At 49.9% G+C, this 22,772-nt stretch overlaps 1 protein-coding gene across 2 annotated transcripts in view; it reads left to right on the top strand.

Moving 5' to 3' along the window:
• KDM4A (lysine demethylase 4A) overlaps nucleotides 1–22,772 on the top strand; it is a 41,933-nt gene that overhangs the window by 7,581 nt on the left and 11,580 nt on the right. For both annotated transcript variants that reach the window (XM_080656526.1, XM_080656527.1), the window contains exons 5-13: nucleotides 1,073–1,266; nucleotides 3,307–3,356; nucleotides 4,102–4,205; nucleotides 4,617–4,754; nucleotides 5,437–5,684; nucleotides 6,677–6,876; nucleotides 7,974–8,350; nucleotides 17,755–17,875; nucleotides 22,228–22,409. In XM_080656526.1, the coding sequence (XP_080512652.1) occupies nucleotides 1,073–1,266; nucleotides 3,307–3,356; nucleotides 4,102–4,205; nucleotides 4,617–4,754; nucleotides 5,437–5,684; nucleotides 6,677–6,876; nucleotides 7,974–8,350; nucleotides 17,755–17,875; nucleotides 22,228–22,409 (1,614 nt within the window). The remainder of the gene's footprint in view (nucleotides 1–1,072; nucleotides 1,267–3,306; nucleotides 3,357–4,101; nucleotides 4,206–4,616; nucleotides 4,755–5,436; nucleotides 5,685–6,676; nucleotides 6,877–7,973; nucleotides 8,351–17,754; nucleotides 17,876–22,227; nucleotides 22,410–22,772) is intronic.

The raw sequence follows: 22,772 nt of genomic DNA, 5'->3' as shown, positions 1-22,772 counted from the left end.
TAGATTTTCAGGACCAGCAAACAAGATTCTGTAGCAAAAGCTGTTTTAACCAGTTGCACGGGCTTGGGATGTAAAAGGAAGGAATGTTTGGAAGGTTTTTTTGGAGAGTAAAAAATTTGTAGCACATTTCAAGGATTATCACTCAGATGAATTCCAATGTTTTTGTAAATTATTGGAAGGAATGGGTTTAAAAGTGGATTCCAAGTGTGTTGATGAGTGTTTTTGGGTGGTGGGGAAGTGAAGCAGGGATATTAATGGTGGGAAGAAGCTGTAAGGACCTGGGATGGGGAGACACAAGCAGGGAATAATAATCCATAACGTGCCATGGGAGGTGGGCGCCTCGCGGACCATCACAACTCAGAAAAGGACTTGGGTGACACTTTTTACCGAAAACACTGCTCAGTGGAAAGTGGGGCTAGAAAAGTCACAGATTAATCTAGTTCATTCTCATGTTCTGTATTTTTTATGGTTTAAGAGGTTTTGTTTTTTTTCCTATTTTGACATAAGTTTCTTTAGCTTCAGTTCAAAACTCTTTATTTTTTTTTTTTTGTTTTGTTTTTTTAAATATACTTTATTGATTTTTTACAGAGAGGAAGGGAGAGGGATAGAGAGTCAGAAACATCGATGAGAGAGAAACATCGACCAGCTGCCTCCTGCACACCTCCTACTGGGGATGTGCCCACAACCAAGTTACATGCCCTTGACCGGAATCGAACCTGGGACCTTTCAGTCCGCAGGCTGATGCTCTTCCACTGAGCCAAACCGCTTTTGGCAGTTCAAAACTCTTTATTTTGGGGTTTAGAACAGGTGGCTGTCACCTCTTTATTCATCTTTCTTATACGAGTGCTCACCAAGTGGTATTTATCCTTCAGAGGTATCGTGGCCCCATTTCCAGTGGTGGAGTGAAAAGTGGGTGAGGGATGCTGTGGTCTTCATGTCCCTGCTGTTTTGACATTATTCCACATCTGTGTTAGAGGTGACAGCTCACCTGGGACCTCCTCCGTGATTTGTAGGTTCGGAGCCTCGGTTTATAATTATTATAACTTGCCCTGGACTGTCATTTCCTTTGCAGCATGTTGATGAGTGGAATATTGGCCGGCTGAAAACAATCCTGGACTTGGTGGAAAAGGAGAGTGGGATCACCATCGAGGGTGTGAACACCCCGTACCTGTACTTTGGCATGTGGAAGACATCCTTTGCCTGGCACACGGAAGACATGGACCTATACAGCATCAATTACCTGCACTTCGGAGAACCCAAGTCCTGGTACAGTCAGCCTGCAGTTGGCACTGGAGCTTCTCGGGAGGGAGGGGGCTTCTCGGCTCTCCTGTGCCCAGGAAACGCCTCCAGAGCTTGTTAAAATGCAGACTCGGCTTCAGTAGGCTTGGAGTGGGAGTGGCATTTTACATTTTAAACAGACTTCCAAGTGATGAGATGCTCTTGGAGCTCTGGTGCTCAGACTGCCTTTTGAGTAGCAGGCTTTAGAGGGCAGAGCACTTGGTACCACTGCGTGCAAGCGTGCGTTGGCTGAGTGACTGCGAGCCACAGAGGCTGTTCCCACCTCTCCCACCGCTTTCTGGTTTCTTTTTCTGAGCAGGCCTGAGGCATTTCTTAGAGGCAGACTTCCAAGGCTAGAGTCCCGCCTTCAGGTGATAGAAAGCTTTCTTTCCCTCGTGGAAAAAAAATATTTGGTGAGCAGCATTGTGTGCTTAACACAAGAGGGGATGCAAGGCTACTCAGCAGATGCTTCCTGCTCTCCAGGATGTCCTTAGTCTAGTTGGGGAGACGAAGATGTGTTCTCTCTTCTCCCCCTCTGCTGGCCCATCACTCCGGCTCAGCACTTATTCCACAGCAGTGAATAAGGCAGGTGCGGTAGCTACCCTCACAGACAGGAGATGCAGAGTGTGAGGAAATAGCATGGGGTGAGGAAAGCTCTGATGGGAGACGGTGGATGCTGTAGGTCCATGTGGAGAGGGCACATGAGGAGTGGTGATCAAAGAGGGTGTCCCTGAAGGAGGTGACAATGAAGATGAGACCTAGCAAATGAGAAAGAAGTAGCTGAGTAGCTGGGGGGGACAATGGTGGGTTCAGGAGAAGGGAGGCTGAGGGAAGTGTGTCTAAGTGGCTGGAAGACCCGTGCAAAGATCCTGAGTTGAGAGACAGCACGATGTCTTTAGTGAACTAGAGGAAGTTCATAGTGGTTTGGGTGCCAGGTACTACGATGGAAGTGAGTGAGGAGGCCAGAGGGGCAGCATGGGCCAGGCCAGGAGGAGTCATGGACACTGGATCCATCTTCCTGCCCTTTTCCAGCATCTAAAGCCACATCCCTTCCCAGGGGTTTTCCTTTCTTTCAAATACTTCTGAGTTCCTAATCTTGGGGCAAAATTTTTTGACCTACTGCCCCATTACCTTCCTTAGTTGGCTAGACGTGGAGACTCTGTCAGCGTAGCTTTTGTGTCTTCACCACGTTGACGCCCAAGTCCCCTGAGAATGGATTTCTGTTCTCACGTCGAGGGCAGGCTTTCTGGTTATTACACACCCTCTTCAGGTCAGCAAGTGGGACCTCCAGAGGTCTGCGTGCACGGCGGCCCACAGTGCTTTCAGCGACAGACATTCCGCTCCTCGTCTGTTTTGTTTCATAGTGAAGCTTTCGGGATGGGAAGTTTGTGTTGTGGAATAATCTTTAGACTTGATTATAAAGGTTAAAATAGACTTACTGTGCGTTTCAGGATGTAAAGGTTGCAGTTTAGCAAAAGTTTTGAATAGTCTTACGTGGTTTTTTGGCCCTTGTTTTTATGAGGAGCAGTTTCTATGGTGTCTGGGTGGAGAAGTAACTACTGGGTAATCAGTATAACTGGAGACAACAGCAGATATGGGGCCAGGTCTAATCCATTTTTGCCTTGTTTTCCATTCTTTATCCTGTCACTGTTAGGCCATCAGGTCTGCCAGGAGCACTTTAATGCCATCCTTCTTTCATTTCATTTCATTTCATTTCATTTCATTTCATTTCATTTATGACATGAAGGAGAGCAACATTGAGTGCACACCTAAATCCTGGCTCACAGTAAACATTCAGCAGTGTCTCATTAATGAATCTAAAAGAGGAATTCACTCACACTTCTCTGTGGGCTCCCCACTGCTCTGCCCAAACTGTCTAATATTTCATTTCTCCAGGTTTCCTTTCTCATTTCTGTAGTTGGGAGGTTGAGAAACCTGATACCTTGAGCTGTTTTGAGAGTGGGAACGAGCCCCTTCCGCTCATGTCCTGTCCTCTGCTCAGCGTCCAATGCTTTTATGTGATTGCAGGTACTCTGTTCCCCCTGAGCACGGGAAGCGGTTGGAGCGCCTCGCCAAAGGTAACTGTGTCTCCTCCACAGCTGGCTCAGCCCCTCCTGTGAGCTGTGCTCATTGCTCCGATATGTCCATTCTCTGTGGTCAGATTCTCACGTGTCCTTTCTCAGGCCTGCAGGTGGGGGGTAAGCCAGACTGCAGGTTGGTTATCCTAATGGAGCAACTCAAAGCAGAGCCTTTCCCCACTTGGTCCTGGGAAGGGACTCAGTAATTCCTTCTTAGTCTGTCTTTGCCTCGGTTCTATCAAGCATGGATTTATTTGACTGGAGATCGAATACCAGTCATACTGGGTCTCATTCTTCTGCCAGACACCCAAACGTTAAAGTCAGGATTGAATTATTTAATGCTTTGACTCTTTTAAGTGGACTTTGATAGATTTATTCCTCCAGAGAGCCCGTTTCAGGAGAGCGTGGGTAGTCTGTTCTGTAGTAGATGTGTTACTAACAAAAGACTGAGGATGCAGCTGAACGGAGAAAGGTCCGAAAGCGTTTTAAAGCTCTTTATCAGAAAAGAGGCTGCTTGGGTCATCTCAGTTCCCCAAACAATTGGATTACCCACGTGATGGCCTACACGGAAGAGCCCAGAGGTTCATTGTAGAGTCTTAGAGCTGGGCTGGAGCCGAAGGGTCCATAGAGATCACCTTGGTGATTTATCCCCGTTATTGTCCAGAGGAGATGCCCAGGGGCAGGATGCTAGGTTACAGAGCTAGTGTGGAGCACTGTTCACTTGTGCCTATTTTCAATTAAACAGGCTTTTTCCCAGGAAGTGCTCAAAGCTGTGAGGCTTTTCTCCGCCATAAGATGACCTTGATTTCCCCTTTAATGCTGAAGAAATACGGAATTCCCTTTGACAAGGTGAGCTGATTTTACATATGGAAGTCCTTAGCCTCACACGGAAACCACCCTTTCTGGTCTGTGTTTCACAGTGGAGCTTTATTCTAGTTCATTACCCTGTGCCAGGTGTGGGCCAAAGCTGACAACACTTTGATATCAGGGTATTAAAGGTGGGGCTGCTATACCTTCCCGGGACCAGACGAGAGTCAAATCCCCGTGCACAGAGGTCCTCTGGAAGAATGGTTACTTTAGTCATGGTGTTCTAATATGATACGTTAGGGCTTTGCCTTTTGTAGAAGACACCAAGGCCCCAGTGGTTTTATGGCTTATCCTTGGTCATTCAGCTAAGTTGAGGCAGAGCTGGAGCTCAGAGGTCCCGTTCTGCGGACTCCTGCAGTTCGGTGCAGCTGCTTCAAGTCTGCTCTTGTTCAGGTCACTCAGGAAGCTGGAGAGTTTATGATCACATTTCCTTATGGCTACCACGCCGGCTTTAACCACGGCTTCAACTGTGCGGAGTCTACCAATTTTGCTACGAGGCGGTGGATTGAGTATGGCAAACAGGCAGTGCTGGTGAGTCTGCTTGGCCTCTCTGTCCCTGTCTGCCTAAAAATGTCTGGCTCTTGTTAGGTGCACTGGTTGGTGGTTAGAACTTTTCTTTGAACTCCTGCAATTCAGAAACCAAGTGGCTGGGAATGTGCAAAAGTGCCCAACATCTTGTGTTCGTTAAAAATTGGTTCACATTCAGGATGTATAAAGTGAGGTTCTCGTGCTTCAGTCCATTGGGCATTCAAACCACACCCACACACATTGATACTCTGGCTTCAGCCACTCGGGGATTTCTCTGTTGAGAAGTTCTGAGGGGTTTACTTTTACTTGAGGGAAGCAGAGGGCTGGACCTTTGATTGGGAGTAGACTCGCTTGTGTGGTCCTGGCCTTGGATAAATATCAACAGGAAGGTGGCTGTTGACCACCTGGGGTCTGAGTGCTGAGTTTCCCATCGATCAGTTCTCATGCACCCTTGTAGTGCCTGGGTAGACTGCCCAGCGCCATGCATTCTCCGCCCTAGTTCCCGGCTTTCCTCCCTGTCTGAAGCTCTGCAAGGACAATATGCCTTCAGCCTCTGAACCCAAAACAGTTTGGCTTGAAACTGTCTTGGACCTTTGTCCACCTGCAGGGAGGAGACGGGATATGGGGGTCAGGTGGGAGCAGGTAAAGGGTGCTCACCTAGGGCTCTTCTGGTTACTTGCCACAGTGCTCCTGTAGAAAGGATATGGTGAAGATCTCCATGGACGTGTTTGTGAGGAAGTTCCAGCCAGAAAGGTACAAACTTTGGAAAGCTGGGAAGGACAGCACGGTCATCGACCATACTCTGCCCACGCCAGAAGCCGCTGAGTTTCTTAAGGAGAGTGAACTGCCTCCAAGGGCCACGAGTGAGGAGGAGTGCCCAGAGGAGGACATGGAAGGAGTCGAGGATGGTGAGGAGGGCCACCTGAAGAGAAGGTAAGGCAGCAGCCCTCGGGGCCCAGCTGTTTGAGGGAGGGACGTGTAGGCAGCTGCGGAGAGGCTGTTTCTAAGTAGGGTGTTTGAGCCACAGCTGAGGGAATTTTCTTCTTGGTAAGGGCTCCAGCATCCTCAGAGTGAGGGCACTCAGGCCCCCCGGTGGTTGTTACCAGGAACCGTAGCATCTGTTGGCGTGCCTGTGGTCGGCTGGAGTGAGGGGCACACACGTGCCAGAGCACAGCTCCCTCTGGGCCAGAAAAGTCACAGTTTCTCATCTACATCATGAGAGCTTTTTAAAAAATATATTTTTATTGATTTCAGAGAGGAAGGACGAAGGAGAGAGAGAGAGAAACATCAGTGATGAGAGAGAATCATTGATTGCCTGCTTCCTGCATGACCCCTATTGGGGATTGGACCTGCAACCCGGCATGTGCCCTGACCGGGAATCGAACCCTGACCTCCTGGTTCATAGGTCGAGCCGCACTCCTTTAAAAAAGGAGAGTGTGGTGCTCGCTACGGCTGCACACATACTAAAATTAAAATAGGGAAGATTAATTAGCATGTCCCCTGCGCAAGGACATGCAAATTTATGAAGCGGTTCATATTTAAAAAAAAAAAAAAGAGCTTGTGGTAGTGGAAATGAGATTCCTGGCCTTATCAGTGTTTGAGCCAGAGGAGATCCTAAGGATTGTTTATCCTAGGCCATGTGGGGAAGAAAGGAGAGACATTGATGGGCTCCTACTTTATGCCAGGCACTTTCGGGTACTCAGCCTACCTTTTCTTAAGCCTCATGGTGGGTGGTGATATCCCTGTTTTCCATTTGATGGGCGGGCTCAGAGGCGAAGTCCTTGGTCTCGGGTCCCACAAATGGGGTACGTAGTGTGAAGCAGGCCTGACAGGCTCTGTGCGCTCGTTTCTGGGTTGTGTGTGGATGTGTTTGTGTAAGTGGATGTATACGTGGGCCCTTAAACAGCTTACTCTCCTCCTTGCAGCCTCGCTAAGCACCGTATAGGGACAAAGAGGCACCGAGTTTGCCTTGAAATCCCGCAGGAGGTCAGTCAGAGCGAGCTCTTCCCCAAGGAGGAGCTGAGTTCCGGCCAGTATGACCTGACGGCGTGCCAGGCTGCGCTCGCCCCCGTGAGGCCCACCCATAGCTCTGTGCGGCAGGTGGAGGATGGTCTCCCCTTCCCAGGTCAGCTGGTTACGGTATTCTCCCCCAACCCTGACTGTGTTCTGTTCTGTGTCGGATGCCATGCTGAGTGCTGGGTCACAAATAAGAAAAAGGGACAGACAGGTCTGCATGTGAGGAGCACTTTGATTAGGAACACACAGGGCAGGTGAGGAACGTAGGGGAAAGGCCCCCCTCCCTTTGCCTGGTGAGGGGTCCAGGAGACACTGAAGGTTTGGGAGAAGTGACGATGAACCAAAGGGGACAAGATCAGTAGGAATTTTCCAGGCAGAGTTGGTGACATCAAAGGGCATCCCCAAGAGGCGCAGCGGGGGGAAAGGCATGGAGCTGTGAAAGGACAGAGCTCTTGGGGGAGCTGGTAGTGATTTCCTGCATTTGAATATGGGGGCGGAAGACAGGTGTGTTACCAGGAAATGAGCTAGAGAAACAGAAGCGAGAGGATGTAGGGACTGCCTGCCATCTTAGCTTGGCTCACTCGGAGGCCCGAGGAGCCGTTTGTATTTTAGGGGGGAGTGGTGTGGTCACAGTGCTCTAGAGCAGTGGTCGCCAGCCTTTCGGATCTCAAGGACCACCAGTGGGCCGCGGACCTCCGGTTGCCGACCGCAGTTCTAGAGCAGGCCCTCGGATGGGTGGCTGTGAGGGTAGATTGGTCGGGGGCGGGCTGTGTCAGTGTCCAGTCAGGCTTGACAACACTTTGTCGGTACCTCTGCTGAGAGCCAGACAGCTCTATGGACTCGACCTGGGTCTGGGCTCCTTCATTCAGGTTGTCCAGCCTGGGGTGCTAGGGCTCTCCTGGGCTCAGGCCTTCGTTTCCTGCCAGCCTTCTGCGGACATGGCAGCTGTCACTGAGTGTCTGCCGTGTGTGCCAGGCTGTGTTCCGTCTTATACAGAACCCTGGTAGTACCTTGCATTAGAGAGGATGAAACTGGAGGCCCAGAGAGGATGAGCAGCCCCTCATCACACAGTGACCCTGTGGGAGGCAGCCGGAATTCAAGGCCGGCCTCACCCTGCCCCTGCTCTTTGTGTTTTGTCACTGCCTTTCTCGAAGTTCAGATGTGCGGGAGGAAGTTGGCTCTGTCCAATGTGTATGTGTGTTTCAGATTATTCTGACTCGACTGAAGTCAAATTTGAAGAGCTTAAAAACGTCAAACTAGAAGAGGAGGAGGAGGAGGAGGAGGAGGAGGAAGCAGCTGCTGCCTTGGATCTTTCTGTGAATCCTGCCTCTATAGGGGGACGCCTTGTCTTCTCAGGTTCCAAAAAGAAATCCTCTTCCAGCCTGGGCTCCAGTGCATCACAGGATTCTATTTCTTCCGATTCAGAGACCAGTGAGCCCCTGTCCTGCCAAGGCAAAGGGCAGACGGGAGCTCTCACTGTGCACAGCTATGCCCGAGGGGATGGCAGGGTCGCTGGGGGAGAGCCGTGCACGCGGAAGAAAAGGAGCGCCACCAGAAGTATCAGCGAGCGGGAGCTGGCGGAGGTAGGGCTGCCTGGAAGGGACCCTGTGTGGGTGGGGGGGTGTGCAGTGGTGTCCAGGATGGCAGGAGTAACCTTCGGGTGGACCTCCAGTCTGCCGTGGTGTGGAGTGGAAAGCCAGGTGGCGTTGGCTCACTTCCAGAAAGGAGTTCCTTTCTCTTATCTCTGTGTGACCGTTGTTCCAAAGAATTGCACTGCAGCCTCCGGGACCATGGTGGATCAGCATCCTCTGACCCTCCTTGCCTTAGAGGTTCAAGAGTTAGGGTGGCAGTGATTGCAGCCCAAATATTTGAGGGTGGGGAATGATGGCCTTTCTTGTTCTAAAATTTAAGTTTTTCCCCCTTAAAAATTATGTCTGCCCTGTAGACTCCCATGAGAATTCTCCCTCCACTTCTTCCCCCCCACATGATTCTTCATCTCCCAGAATTACCTTGTTGATAGAGTATCCTTTTGGAGACTGGGATGAATCCCCAAAGCCATCCATGGAACTTTTGTTCGGGCTTCCTCCTGGAACGCTCTTGGAGGGTCTGTCTGAGTGGGATAGAGCAGAGCTGGGCTGGATGCGGCGGGGCTCACACCTACCCAAGTGACCTGCTCTTCCTCCCCAGCCTCATAGCTTCTGTGGGTCAAGTTGCAGCCTTGGGTGGAGGGGGTAGACGGAAGTCAGTGCAGAAGGTCTCCTTTATTCCCCATCCCCTTACCTTACCTTTGAGAATTTATCTTTTAAAAGTTGTTATTATGAAACATTTCTAAAGTATATTCAGCTCGAATACCATCACAAGCCCCCTGTGTATATTCATTGGCTACACATTAACATTTGGCCCACTGGCTTTATCTCTTCGGCTGAAGTCCATATTAAAACCCCTCTCTGGTGCCCTTTTGTGGTTGGTTTGTCCCCTTGCCTTTAATATCTGTGTAGTTTTCTTTCTGCTGTCTCTGAATCTCGCGGTTCAGTGTCTGTAGACTCTTTCCAGGGGTCCCCTCCCTCCTCCTCGCAGTGGGTGCAGGCTCCTGAGCCGATGCCGCCTCACCTCCTCCTCATGGCCTCTGATTGCTGCTCTCTGTCTCTGTATGGCAGTTCCCACAAGAGAGGGCTTTTCAGCTTGGAAGCTGGAATCCCTCACGTTCCCGTTGCTGCACCCGAGCCATTCTTCCTTCCCAAAGCTCTGTGCTCTCTCGCTCATCCTGCTGTCACACCACAGGTCGCGCTATTCCTCTCTCGCAGTGTCATCTTGGCTTCCTTGCCTTCAGTTGCAATCACAACCATAAAAGCAGCTAACAATAGCAAGGACTTACTGTATGCGGAATACTTCCTATGCATTGCTTAGATGAACGGTCGTGACTGCTGGTTTAGGGAAACCTTTGGAGCAGCGGTCGCCAACCGGTGGCCCATGGACCACTGGTGGTCTGTGAGGTTCGAAAGGTTGGCGACCGGTGGCTTAGGCTATGTATTACTGCTTTATTAATCTAACCACAGGGGGGAGCCAATAAATAACACCCATCTTTTTTATTTATTATTTTGGTGTGTGATTTTGAAAGAGAGAGAGAGAGATCTATTTGTTGTTCCACCCATTCATGCATTCATCGGTTGGCTTGTATGTGCCCTTGACCAGGGATCGAACCCACAACCTTGGTGTCTCGGGACAGTGCTCTAACCAACTGAGCTACCTGGCCAGGGCGACACCTATCTTTTTCCTTCCAAATTACAAACCAGTTAAGTAATGGGTATAGGAGTGTGGCATTGGGAGCTCCGAGTGTCACTTTATTACCAGTTAAAATGATTGAAGAAAGTGGATTTTAACCTGTGGCCAAATGGCCCTGCTGCCCATTTACCCTCAGTGAGGCCGATCACCTCCCTAGTCACAGGCAGTCCTGGAGGACGCAGGCCCGCTCGTCTCCCAGGTGTCGTGGACACCGACCAGAACGCACTCCTGCCAAAGGCAGATCCCAGCTGAGTGATGCTCACTAATATCCCAGAGCTGGGAGGAAAGCCAGGGTCCCTCCCGGGGGAAATACGCCGGGGAGGAGGCTGCCCCAGCATGCCTCTCTCGTTGGACCCCTGCTCAAGAGCCATTGAGTGCCTTCCTGGCTCCTTTTGTTCTGTATCGACTTCTTAGCTGTGGGGTGATGGTGACACCCTTCTCCACTCCACACCAACCGTCTCTCCTCTGCCTCCCCTTGATGTGCTGGGATCTTTGAACAACTTCAACTTCTCTAAAAATACCTTGGCTGCCTACCTCTTTGCTTGACTCTGTCGCCGTTATGGCATGCCTACTCTGGGCTAGGACAGTGCCTTCTCAAGGAGCTCACGGTCTAGATGAGTGGACAGATGGGAGCAAATAATTCTGATACTTAGTGATCCGTGATGTGGCACAGGCAGAGGAGTTAACAACCTGCCTGGGGTTGGGGTGAGGTGTTCAGGGACATTGCCGAGAGGAAGCGTTTTAGGCCTGAGGCGAGCAGGAGTATGCCAGGTGGGCAGAAGGAAATTGGAGAGGGAGTCTGGGAGAGGAGCGTGTCCTCCGTGGTGGTGGTAGCTCATGCCAAGGTCAGAGCGTGGTGGGGAGGCCTAAGTGGTTCCATTTGCCTCAGGCATATGGGACTGGAGAGGCCAGGGAGGTGTTGGTGAGGGGTGAGTCAGGACCCACGTCAGGGAGGTTCTGCTGTGTGAAGCAATCTGACCTCAGAGTTGTGGTGTGTGGGAGCAGTGGGAGGTTTTTTGCCATGTGGTTTTGGAGATTGAAGATTTCTATAGCACATTTTTAAAAATACATTTTTATTGATTTCAGAGAGGAAGGGAGAGGGAGAGTGAGATATAAACATCAATGATGTCAAAGAATCATTGATCAGCTGCTCCTGCATGCCCTCCCCCTGGGGATTGAGCCCACAACCTGGGGCATGTGCCCTGACTGGGAATCAAATTGTGACCTCCTGGTTCATAGGTTGATGCTCAACCACTGAGCCACGCTGGCTGGGCTCCATAGTACATTTTTTAAATGCACAAAGATGTGTACAGAATAATATAGTGAACCCACAAATTCTCATCATCTGTGTCTGACAGGTCTCAATATCTTGTCACTTTTGCTTCATCTATTCTTTTTTTTTATTTGCTGAAGTATTTTAAAGCAAATTTGAGATATCATGTCATTTCCCCCTACTTCAGTGTGTATCTCTAAAACATATGGATATTTTATTATTTTTATTTATTTATTTATTTACTTACTTACTAGAGGCCCGGTGCACCAAATTCATGCATAGGGGCGGGGGGGGGGTCCCCTCAACCTGGTCTGCACCCTCTCGCAGTCTGGGAGCTCTTGGGGGATATCTGACTGCTGGCTTAGGCCTGCTCCCTGTCAGTTGGATATCCTTAGCGCTGCTGCGGAGGTGGGAGAGGCTCCGCCACCGCCGCTGCATTCGCCACCGTAAGCCTGGCTTCTGGCTGAGGGGTGCTCCCTCTGTGGGAGTGCACTGACCACCGGGGGGCAGCTCCTGCATTGAGTGTCTGCCCCCTGGTGGTCAGTGTGTGTCATAGAAACCGGTCGTTCTGCCATTTGGTCAATTTGCATATTAGCCTTTTATTATATAGGATTTTTGTTTGTTAATCCTCACTCGAGGATATTTTTCCATTGATTTTCAGAGAGAGTAGAAGGGAGGGAGAAAGAGAGAGAAACATCGATGTGAGAGAGAGACATCGATTGGTTACTTCCTGCATGCATCCCAACCTGGGTGGAGATTGAGCCTGCAACTGAGGTATTTGCCCTTGACCGGAATTGAACCCGGGAGCCTTCAGTTTGAGGGCCAATGCTCTATCCACTGATTCAAACCAGCTAGGGCCAAAATATGGATATTTTCTTAATCCCTATGCAATTATTACACCCAACAACATTACAAAAGTTCTTTAGCATCAGCTAATACCCACTACATAATTAAATTTTCCCAATTGTTTAAACATTTACTTTATGGTAGGTTTGTTTGAGTCAAGGTTTAATCTAGTCTTACCCATTACATTTGTTTATTATGTCTCTTAAGTCTATGTTAATCTAGCGAAGTGTTCCCCTCCCTTTTTCCTACCATTGACTTACTCAAGATGGTGCTAGTTCTTTAGATTGTCCAGTGAAGGGGTTTTAAAGCTCTTTACTGATGTTTCAGAAGATCATTTTGGAATCAGTATAAAGATTTTTTTTTTGGGGGGGGAATGAGGCAAAATTAGAAATTGAAGGTGGAATTGTGGATTATTTTCACTTCCTACATTTATGAATTGCTTGAATATTTTTGTGATTAACGTTATTTTTACAGTCCAATACTTCTACTTCAGGAAAGGAGGAATAAGGATTTGCAATAGGGAAACCAATTTGGAGTCTGTTCCTGAAAGCAGGACGGTGAGGACCTGAGCTGTGGGGTGGAGGAAAGATGGGAGTAGGAGGTGGCCTGGCGCTGCTCAGAAGGGAAGAGCACAGGACTGGGCGCTGGCTGAGGGAGAGGGCAGACCGGGCTTGACTTGGGGTTCTGGCCTGAGTTACTGGATGGATGGGGGTGCAATGGGGGTGCATCAGTGGAAGATAGAGGTTACAAGGAAAGTGAAGGGATACATGGATGTGACTCAGGAGGTGACTTCAGTCTGGGGCATGTGGAGTGTGACCTGCTTGTGAGGCAGGCTGTGGAGGTGTGTACACACCAATCTGAAGCTAAGGAGGGGTCCTTCAGGTTTGGGAGTCACCGAGTGGGTGTCAGTGGGCATGGAAGAGCTCTTGTGTGAAACGGGAGGACCAATTTTCACAGTGTGGGTGGAGCTAGAGGCCCAGGCAGAAGGGGAATGAGAAGAACAGCCAGAGGTTTTGAAGAACTAGGAGAGACTTAGGAGTGTGTGTCCAGAGCCAAGGGAGGAGAAAGATTGAAGACAGTGGGAGCTGTGGCCAAGCTTGCCTCTGGTGGAGGAGGAGCTGGAGCAGGGTGGGGGGTGGGGGGTGGGGGGTTGGAGGTGGGCACCCCCCGCCCCCGGAGGTTTGGAGGTAATGAAGGCCAGGGGAGGGACCTGATCCTTCAGGTCTGAGCAGGAGGGCGGGAGTGGGGCCTCCAGCACAGGTGGAGACAAGAGGGGGTGGCTGAGGTTAGGTTAATTTGTTTTATAATTGTGATAAAATACTGTGTACATGACATAAAAATATTTTCATTTTAACCAGTTTTTAGTGCACAGTTCAGTGGACTTAACTGCATTCACAGTGCTGTGCAGCTGTCACCTCGCTGCAGATGGCCTCGAGGTTGGAGGGACAGGGAGTTGTCTCCACGGGTCTCCTGGAACTGTCAGATACCTTCCTCTGCTCACGGGGCCCAGCCCTTTGCAAAAGCCACTTCCCTTTCTTTCTCCTTTGAATCCCTGTAACACTTGACTTCTTTTTCTGGCAGGCTTGGTCTCAGTACAGTTATCATAGGTTGGTGAGGAAGATAAGCTTCCAGGAGCCAGGCCCCGTGCCACATTCAGCTTTGCTTCTTGAGGGCTTGGCCCACGAGCCTTCCGTGAGCGCGGAAGGAATGGAAGTTTAGTTTTAGTGAGGCGCTGCCATGCACATTAACTGATAGGGTGGAATGGGGGCTGACAGTCAAGCCGGGGCAGAAGCTGAGGCACACTGCCTGTCCCTAGAGAGTTCTGATAACGTTGTATCTATACTTGGAAACAGCTGGATTTCTAAGCGCACCCTTGTGTACCCCCCTCCTTCAACCACCCCCCAGGTATAATTTGGGCCTCTTGGTAATCAGTCTGTGTGCCACGTCTTAGGCCAAGGGCCCTGGAAAAGCACCTTGGTGACTGACTGCCGTACCGAAGCACCGAAGCCTTAGAGGTTTCATTTAAGAGCACACTGGGCCACGGCAAGTGTTGGCTGTGGACGTTCTCGTTAGCGCTCCCCAAACAGGAGAGAACAATTGGTCCTTCTCTGTAGGGAACATTGGCGTTGACCCTGGGTGCCCAATGTTAGAAGGAGGCACAGAGGACGGGGGAGGAGGGGGGAGGGGGGGCTTGAGCTCCAGCTCTCATGGGGCAGGGGCCTGGCAGACCCTACGTGCTCTCCTCTCCATCCTCACACAGAGCCCCGTGGGGGGCACTGCTTACCCCCATTTTAACAGTGGCTTGCTACTTGCCTGAGCTCACTCAGCTAGTTGGTTCAATTGGGCTTTCTGCATGACTGAGGGAGTTGAGAAGTCCCAGCACATTGCCTGGAGAGGCCACCCTGTGAGGAAGGGTGTGGATGCCCTGAGGCAGCCGGAGCATTTACCCCTAAGGTGATCTTTGAATTTGAAGAGACTGCTTTAGTCTGAGGCAGCTTGATGGTCCTGGGAAGGGCACAGGCTGAGACCGGTGCTCCAGGCCTCCCGCTGGCTGGGCCCTAAGCTCCTGGAGCGAGGAGATGCCGTCTCGCCTGTCTCTGCATTGCTGCCACGTCACCAAGCGTGTGCACTGGGTGCGGAGGCGCTGGGTGTGTCGGAGGCCCCGGAAACACGTGAATAAAGGCATCCTCCTCCTTTCCCAAAGCTGCACTCTGGGGTTCTTAATCGCAGCCCCTCCTCTTCCTCCAGTACTTGGACCTATGAAGGGATCTGTGCTCACCTCCCACCCCTTATTTGTTTCCTGTTGCTGCTTTAACAACCATAAGCTTAAACAACACAAATTTATCTAGTTGTTCAGTTTAGAAGTCTGAGATGGGCCTCACTGTGCAAAGTCAAGGTGTCCACAGGGCTGCAGCCCCGGCCCTTCCTGCAGGCTCTCAGTAGAGCCGGGTGCTTGCCCCGTCCTGCTTCTGCAGCCCGCCCACACTTCCCTGGCCTGCGCCCTCTTCCACCTTCAAAGGCAGCAGCATCCGGCCAAGTTTCACTTCACTGACACTGACTCTTCATTGTTAAGCACGTTTGATTGTGTTGGGCCCGCCTGGGTAATCCAGGATTATCTCACTACTTTCAGGTCATCTAATTAGCAACTTCAACAATCCTTTGTCACGTTAACACATTCATGAGGATTAGGACTGGCCATTTTGGGGGGGATCATTCCTGATATCTCTCCTTTCACAAACTTCTTTCCTCTCTGCCTGTAAGACCTTACTCACATAGCCCCTATCCTAAAATATCATTGGAGGAAATTTCCTACCCAAGCTGTGATCTCATTCCTCCCCTTGAGCCTCCAAAATAGCCTTTATGATGTATTTACTCCTTAGTTCCTTACTCTTTCTGCTGGAATTTCTCTCTCAAAAAAGTTCTCCCCTCCCCCTCCCAGGCCATTGGCCACTTCCTGCTTAGTAGTTCTGTATTCTTTGTCCCTGCGGATTTTCCCTGCTGGCAGCCCTCCCTCCTTGCTTTGTGTTCCTCTTACCCACCTACTTCCAAATCTTTCTTTTCTTTCTTCCTGTCCTGGAAGGCTTGGTCTCCCATCAATTTATCTTCCATTGAGAATCTTCTCCACTCCCATAATCCTTGTGAATGTGTTAACATGACAAAGGATTGTTAAGGTGGCTAATTAGATGCTGAGGATTCCCAGATCCCTAGCTCTTACTCTGACCTCCTTTCTGGACTTGTCTCAATTCTTTTGTTAAGTCTCTGTTGCCAAATGAAGGACCCACAGATATAGGCTGTGTGAACCCCGTGCAGCCTGTTTAACTTGGCCTATGCTACCCCCACCGCCCCCCCCAATCTACGTGACTTCTCTTAAGTTTCCCCCTTGGTGACTCAGGCTAGGAATCCCCACCACCTCTGGTTCCTTTGTTCTTATTCCTTTACTTCTAGTCTCTGCACTTCCCAGTTTAGGTCTGTTGTCTAGGTGGTTTTCAAAGTGGGGAATACAAGAAGATTAATGGGGTGCAGGAATGAGAGTGTGGAACTTAAAAAATCCTTTTATAGTCTATTTTTCTTTTAAAATGTGCATAAGTACCTTAGTGTATATAATTCATTAGTAAATATGCATATGTTGGGGTGCGTGTTCCTAAGTTTTTTATTTTTATGATAGCACTATCAAATTTGAGTATGGGTTTTCCAGTTTGTTTTAGCCAAGGAACCCTTTGGCTAAGTGAAATCTTAATCATTCATAACATGTGAATCAAAAGCAGGGTTGTTCTGGTGGGATGGAGGTGGAGTCTGCGCCCTCCCTGCTCACTCTAATGGAGGCTCTTGAGGGCCTTTTTGATGTACATTTGGAGACACTGGCACTAATCAGTGTGGTTCAGCTCTGATTAAAAGTCTGATCATCTGAGACACGGACATCAGTGGGAAGAGGTCCCTAACGTCCTCACTCTTCCAGCACATTCCTGCACACGGATCGGCATCACTCCTGCACGCAGGGATCACCATTTCCCCAGACCTTGCCCCTTTCTTGGGCAGGCCTTTGCACTCGGTCATCTCAGTAAATATTTGTCTAAACCTTGCTGGTTAAATGTATGTGTGGGAGAGCAGGCTCTGTCCTGTTTGGATGTGGCCTGCTCGGAGTTTTTCCTGACATTCCAAGTGTAGTTCTTAAGTCCTGGGGTTCTGTGCAGTCACAGGGGCGTCTGCAGGCCTGGCCTCCGTGGTGCCTCTGCAGTGCTGTCCCCTCTTGGCCGCACTCGGGTGTTCCTCACAGTTGCAAGATGGCCCTCTTCCAGGCCTCACTTTATTTCCTTGCTTAATAGGTTTTGCTTTAACCCCATGTCTCCTAATGTCAGCATAACCAGTTTTATAAACATGTGGATTAGAAAGAAACTCTTATGTGGTATTACTGACTCAATCCTATACGTCTTAAACCTCATCACATTTGCTCTGGCTTTATGTAAATGCAACGTTAAATCCACCTTTCCCTTTGCAGCTAGGCCAGAATTTAAGATGTGCTCTCTGTCCTGGCTCATATTCTCCCCTGGAGAAAGAGGAATGAATGGCGTTAGCTAGAGCTGAGGTCCCCACGGTGCATTTCTTGACAGGCCTCCTTTACCTTTACTGGGTCAGCTGCTCCTCACCCTTTTAAAGGTCCTCTAGCCTTTCACACCTTGGTGGTCAGCTGCGTGGCACTTTGTGACAGGTGCTGCTGGCCTTCGGTCCAAGAAGAGGGGTACCTGGGTTTTTCTGGGGCTCATGACAGTGAGCTTAGGGGCGGAGGCATGACTCGCCTTTAGAGCTGGAGTAGGTTTATTCTTGGTACGTTGGTTTCAGGCTGCCAGGAACCACACTTACTATGTGCAAATGTTGCTGCAGAGTGTTCACATGATCCTAGTTTAGACTAGTTTGCATCGAGGTACCGCCCCTTTGCTTTCCTAAGACAGGTGTTTTCTGTGTTTGGTTTTCTATTTTTGTGTGTTTCTCTGTGCCCGCTCTTTCCCTTGGCTTTCATTGTAAGGCTGACTTTTGCTGTGTCCCTAAGTGGAGGCAAGACCCATTTGATTTCTTCTGTGGTTTGCCCAGGTTGCGAATGAATACATGTTTTCCCTGGAGGAGAATAAGAAGTCCAAGGGCCGGCGTCAGCCCTTGAGCAAGCTCCCCCGCCACCATCCGCTTGTGTTGCAGGATTGCGGCAGTGACGATGGTAAGTGTTGTCTTCTCTCTTCACCAGGAGGAAAGCACTCACCGCTTGAGGGCTTGGTCTCACAGGTCATCGGAGGCCAAGCTGAGGGCCGAGGGCGGGCCTTTGGCTTAGCTCTTCCTCCAGATAGTCCATAAAGAGGGCAGGGTTCATGTGATACCTAATTTATTAAGCATTTGAAGCATTTTAAGCAGAAGAGTGACATGGTCGGATTTACAGGAGAAAGATTGCTCCGAGTGCTTGCATCCCGAGAATGGCTTTGAGAGGAGCAGATGGGCTTCTGTCGTGGTCTCTGTGAGACTTGAGGGTCTGAAGGGGACGGTGGAAGTAGGCATGGGGGAAGGGGAAGTAATGATGTGGGGATAAAGCCAGCTGGATTTGGCGATTGGATGTGGAGCTGTGAAGGTGGTAGGAGGGGAGAGGCAGGAGTTGAGTACTTCCCTGGTTTCTAGCTGGGCTTGGGTTTGGACACCTAATCAGTGTCTGGAGGATGTAGACTTGGGATGTGTGGAGCTGGCCACTCAGGGGGAGAGAGGTACAGAGGGCAGTGAGCAGAGGCTGGGGTTAGGAGGACAGAGGAGGAAAAGGAGCCTGTGAAGGAGACAGAGGGGAGTAGGTGGGGATGTGGGGAACCCGGAAGTGTGTCGTTGGAGCTCAGGGAGTGATTGTCCCCTGTGCTGCCTGGAGCCCAGAGGTCCAGTACGATTAGTGCTGATGAACCTCTGTCTGTGACCAGGCCCCCTGTCACTCCTGACTGATGCCAGACCCTTTCCTACTCTGTCCTGTCCTGTCCTTCCTCGTGCCACAGGCTGGGTGGGAAGGCCCAGGGCCTTACCAGCCTTCTGTACAGGTCCCACGTGTCCTCTTTGATCTAATGTCAGTCCCATCTCGATTGCTTTCCTTGGTAGAAGGGTCCTGATAAGCGGGGTGGGGAAAGTGTCTTGAGATCCTATAGTCAGAAATAGGCCGGACCTTGAGCCAGAGGCTTAGGAAATCCTCTGGTCTTCCCCTCGCCCCATGGGGGCTTCCGGTTCTCTGGGTGGCAACAGCCTCGCTTCATAATTTCCCCCCAGTGTTCTAAAGCAGTACAGGTTGTAGAGGAACAGAAAAGTTATAAGGAGGACAACAAAATGACCCTGTAAAGGTCATTTTACTTGATACTGAACATTTTAAAGCGTTAATCTTACTGACTTTCCTGGTCAGATATTATGTCCATGTATGTCTTTATAATAATGTAATTGAGATCATAATATACAGCCCCCCAACTTTTTTTTTTTTAATATATTTTATTGATATTTTACAGAGAGGAAGGGAGAGGGATAGAGAGCTAGAAACATTGATGAGAGAGAAACATCGATCAGCTGCCTCCTGCACACCTCCCACTGGGGATATGCCCGCAACCAAGGTACATGCCCTTGACCGGAATCGAACCCGGGACCCTTCAGTCCGCAGGCCGACGCTCTATCCACTGAGCCAAACCGGTTTTGGCAGCCCCCCAACTTTTTATGATAAACATTTCAAATGTAGAAAAGTTGAAAGAATAAAAACACGTGCCCGCCTCCTGTATTCAATAGCTGTTACCATTGTGCCATAATTGCTTGTCCCATTTGCATTGTTTATGTGCGTACTACGCACATATTTGCCTTATTGCTGGAAAGTAAGTTGTAGTCATAGAGCCACTTCACTTAAAATACATTGACAGCTTCTGCTAAGAAGGATTGTCTCCTATATATACACTACTGTTATCACACCTAGGGAAATAGGCACTAATTCCATAATATCCGCCAGTCCTCAGTCCATCTTCATTTTTCCCGGCCTATCCCAAAAATGTGTGTGTGTGTGTGTGTGTGTGTGTGTGTGTTTTTTTTTTTTTAAATATATTTTATTGATTTTTTACAGAGAGGAAGGGAGCGGGATAGAGAGTTAGAAACATCAGTGAGAGAGAAACATCAACCAGCCGCCTCCTGCACACTCCCCACTGGGGATGTGCCCGCAACCAAGGCACACACCCTCGACCGGAACCGAACCTGGGACCCTTCAGTCCGCAGGCCGACGCTCCATCCACTGAGCCAAACCGGCCAGGGCCCCACTTAAATTTTTTTTATGTGAGGCATAACATTCAGTGAAAGGCACACAACTGTACAACTCAATGAAGTTCGTATATGTAAACCATAAACCTGTGAATCCTGCAGTTTTCACACAACACAGTGAACATTTCTCTACATCATTTACTATTCACCAATGGGATGATTTTTGGCCACTTAGTGGTTTTGTAAACAGAACAGATGTCGGTGCGGTAGCTTTCCTCTTGTGATTGTGAGGCTGTTCCGTTTCTTCGGTCCTGCCTTGGTCACTCTTATTTTGGCCAGGACGCAGACAGTATCTATGCTTTGGGTTGACACCATGGTTCCTGGCTGGGCCTGAGGATGGGGCTGCTGGGGTTGACTTTAATTGTCTGCATTGGCCTCACTTTGCTACGATTTGCTTCTTCCCTGAGGTCCCACTCATGGCAGCTGCCAGATCCCTGTAAATTAAACACGACCGTAAAGGTGGACTAGATAGCGATTTATCTGCACTGAGCCCTGAGCTGGAACTGCCAGAGGGAACAAACAGATGGGCACCGAGTGCACCGTATACCGGCGTGTTCCTGGGCTGCTCTGCCCCCGCGGGTCTCCAGGGCCTCTCGGAAAGCACTTCTGTCTGGGAAGGACCGAGAAGGTCCTCGGAGGGGCTGTAGCTGGAGATTGGTGTCCCACACGGGAGGTGTAGTGATCCCATGAGGCACCTCATGTGGGGCTGGCACAGCCGGGCTCCCGTCAGGTGCTCCGCACGGGGGCCTTTTTTTGAACGCTTGTCAAAGAGGGGCATCCCGATGATAATTTCTCATACTTCCCTCACTTGGGGGAGCACATGGAGAAACACTGGGCATCAGTTTATTTGGGGATTTGCTGCTGCTTCTGGCCTTGATTGCCCTCATTCAGCATAATGTTAGAGTTATGGGGCTTCCCCTTACCTTCTTTGTTTTGTTTTGTTTGTTTTTAAATATATTTTTATTGATTTCAAAGAGGAAGGGAGAGAGAAAGAGAAGGAAACATCAAGGATGAGAGAGAATCATTGATCGGCTGCCTCCTGCACACCTCACACTGGGGATCGAGCCCGCAACCTGGGCATGTGCCCTTGATAGGAATTGAACCCGAGACCCTTCAGTCCACAGGCTGACGCTCTATCCATTGAGTCAAACTGGCTAGGGCTCCTTACCTTCTTGACTTTATTTCTACTGGGAGCTAGTGTGCTATGCCATCTTCTCTCGATTTGGGGGACCTGGAAAGTGTGCAGCTTGTTTTGTGAGCAGTTTTTTTGTGTTCCATTCAGCTGTGTGTCCCTTTCTTTTGGGAAGATGTGCCCAGAGGGGATTTCCTTTGTAGGCTGTACTGAGGCCCGATGAAGTATATGCTCTGCTGTCTGGAGTAATGAAGAGATAATGCCTTGTTATCTAGATGGGGGGTGTGAGGGACCAGACAGTAATTATTTCCGGCTTGGTGGGCCTCATGTTTCTGTCACATGTTCTGTTTTTCACCCAACCCTTTGAAAATGCAAAAACAATTCTCTTTTTTTACAGAAACAAAGGTGATTTTTTAATTAGAAAAGAAATAAGCCTTATTTTAACACAACACCACCATTTGTGAGCACAAACAATTCTCAGCTCCCTGAGTGGCTGGATTTGGTCCATTGCCAGCCCCTGGTCTAGACTCAGGTGTTACATCCTGCAGCTGGAACAAGGTTCCATCTTGGACACACTCTGCCTTCCTTGGAGGCAGAGCCCGCAGTGGTTGGTGAGCCCTGTCCAGAAAAGGCAGATATCCCACTGACCTTTCCAGAGGAAGCTGGAAAGTTCTGGCCAAAGGCAATGATCTAAACACTCATAAGCCTTGGCACTTCCCTGTTTCCCTTCAGTGCAACTAAAGAGAAAACTTGAAAGGTAAGGACTCAACATGCTGACATTGGAGGCAGCGAGTAACATGGTTTCTAAGCAGTGTTTCACTCCACTGCCCTTGGACAGAGGGGCTGAGTGCTGGCAGCCGTTAGGGGCGGGGAGAGCAGGCTGGACTTCTGCACCAAGCAGGAGAGCAGAGACCCTGAATGGTTCTGGCCAGAGAAAGGGCTGCTGCAGGCAGGACTCCCCTCACCGTCACCCAGGTATTGACAGTTTATTGAAAATCACTTCTGCCCTTTGCCTTTATCATCGTAGGCTCTTGGGTTTAGTCCAAACCTGGGACCAAGAGTCCTGGCTGAGCTCATCTGCTCCCCAGGCAGAGCCCTGGATGTGCTAACTCCTGCTCTGCTTCCTTCTCTAGAGACATCTGAGCAGCTGACCCCCGAGGAGGAGGCTGAGGAGACAGAGGCCTGGGCCAAGCCCCTGAGCCAACTATGGCAGAACCGACCCCCGAACTTTGAGGCCGAAAAGGAATTCAATGAGACCATGGCCCAGCAGGCCCCTCACTGCTCTGTCTGTATGATCTTTCAGACTTATCATCAGGTGAGCCTATTCCATCCTCTCTGTTTGCCGAGAACCAGCAGTCAGAGGGAAGCTAGGTTTAATTGTGGGTACATAGCTTGTCACTGGTTGCCTTGGGAAGGCACGCTTTGCTGGTGTTCTCTGCCCCATCCATGTGCTGGTCATCCTTCGCGGGCAGATAACCCTACAATGCGAGTCTTCATCGGAGAGTGCTTCGGAGAAGAGCTGATGATGGGGTTTAGGCTTGGGGGTGCCCCTTGGCACGCACCCTGTTTGCAGAGGAATATGCTCTTTAGTCATCATTCTAGTCAGTGATTATTCCTTCCAGATGGTTTGTAGTCCTGACCAGGCAGCCTGGAGGATGAATGTTTCTTTACTATAGTC

This window comes from Plecotus auritus, assembly GCF_963455305.1.
Source record: "Plecotus auritus genome assembly, chromosome: 2".
NCBI lineage: Eukaryota > Metazoa > Chordata > Mammalia > Chiroptera > Vespertilionidae > Plecotus > Plecotus auritus.
This window is presented reverse-complemented; position numbering and strand designations above follow the sequence as displayed.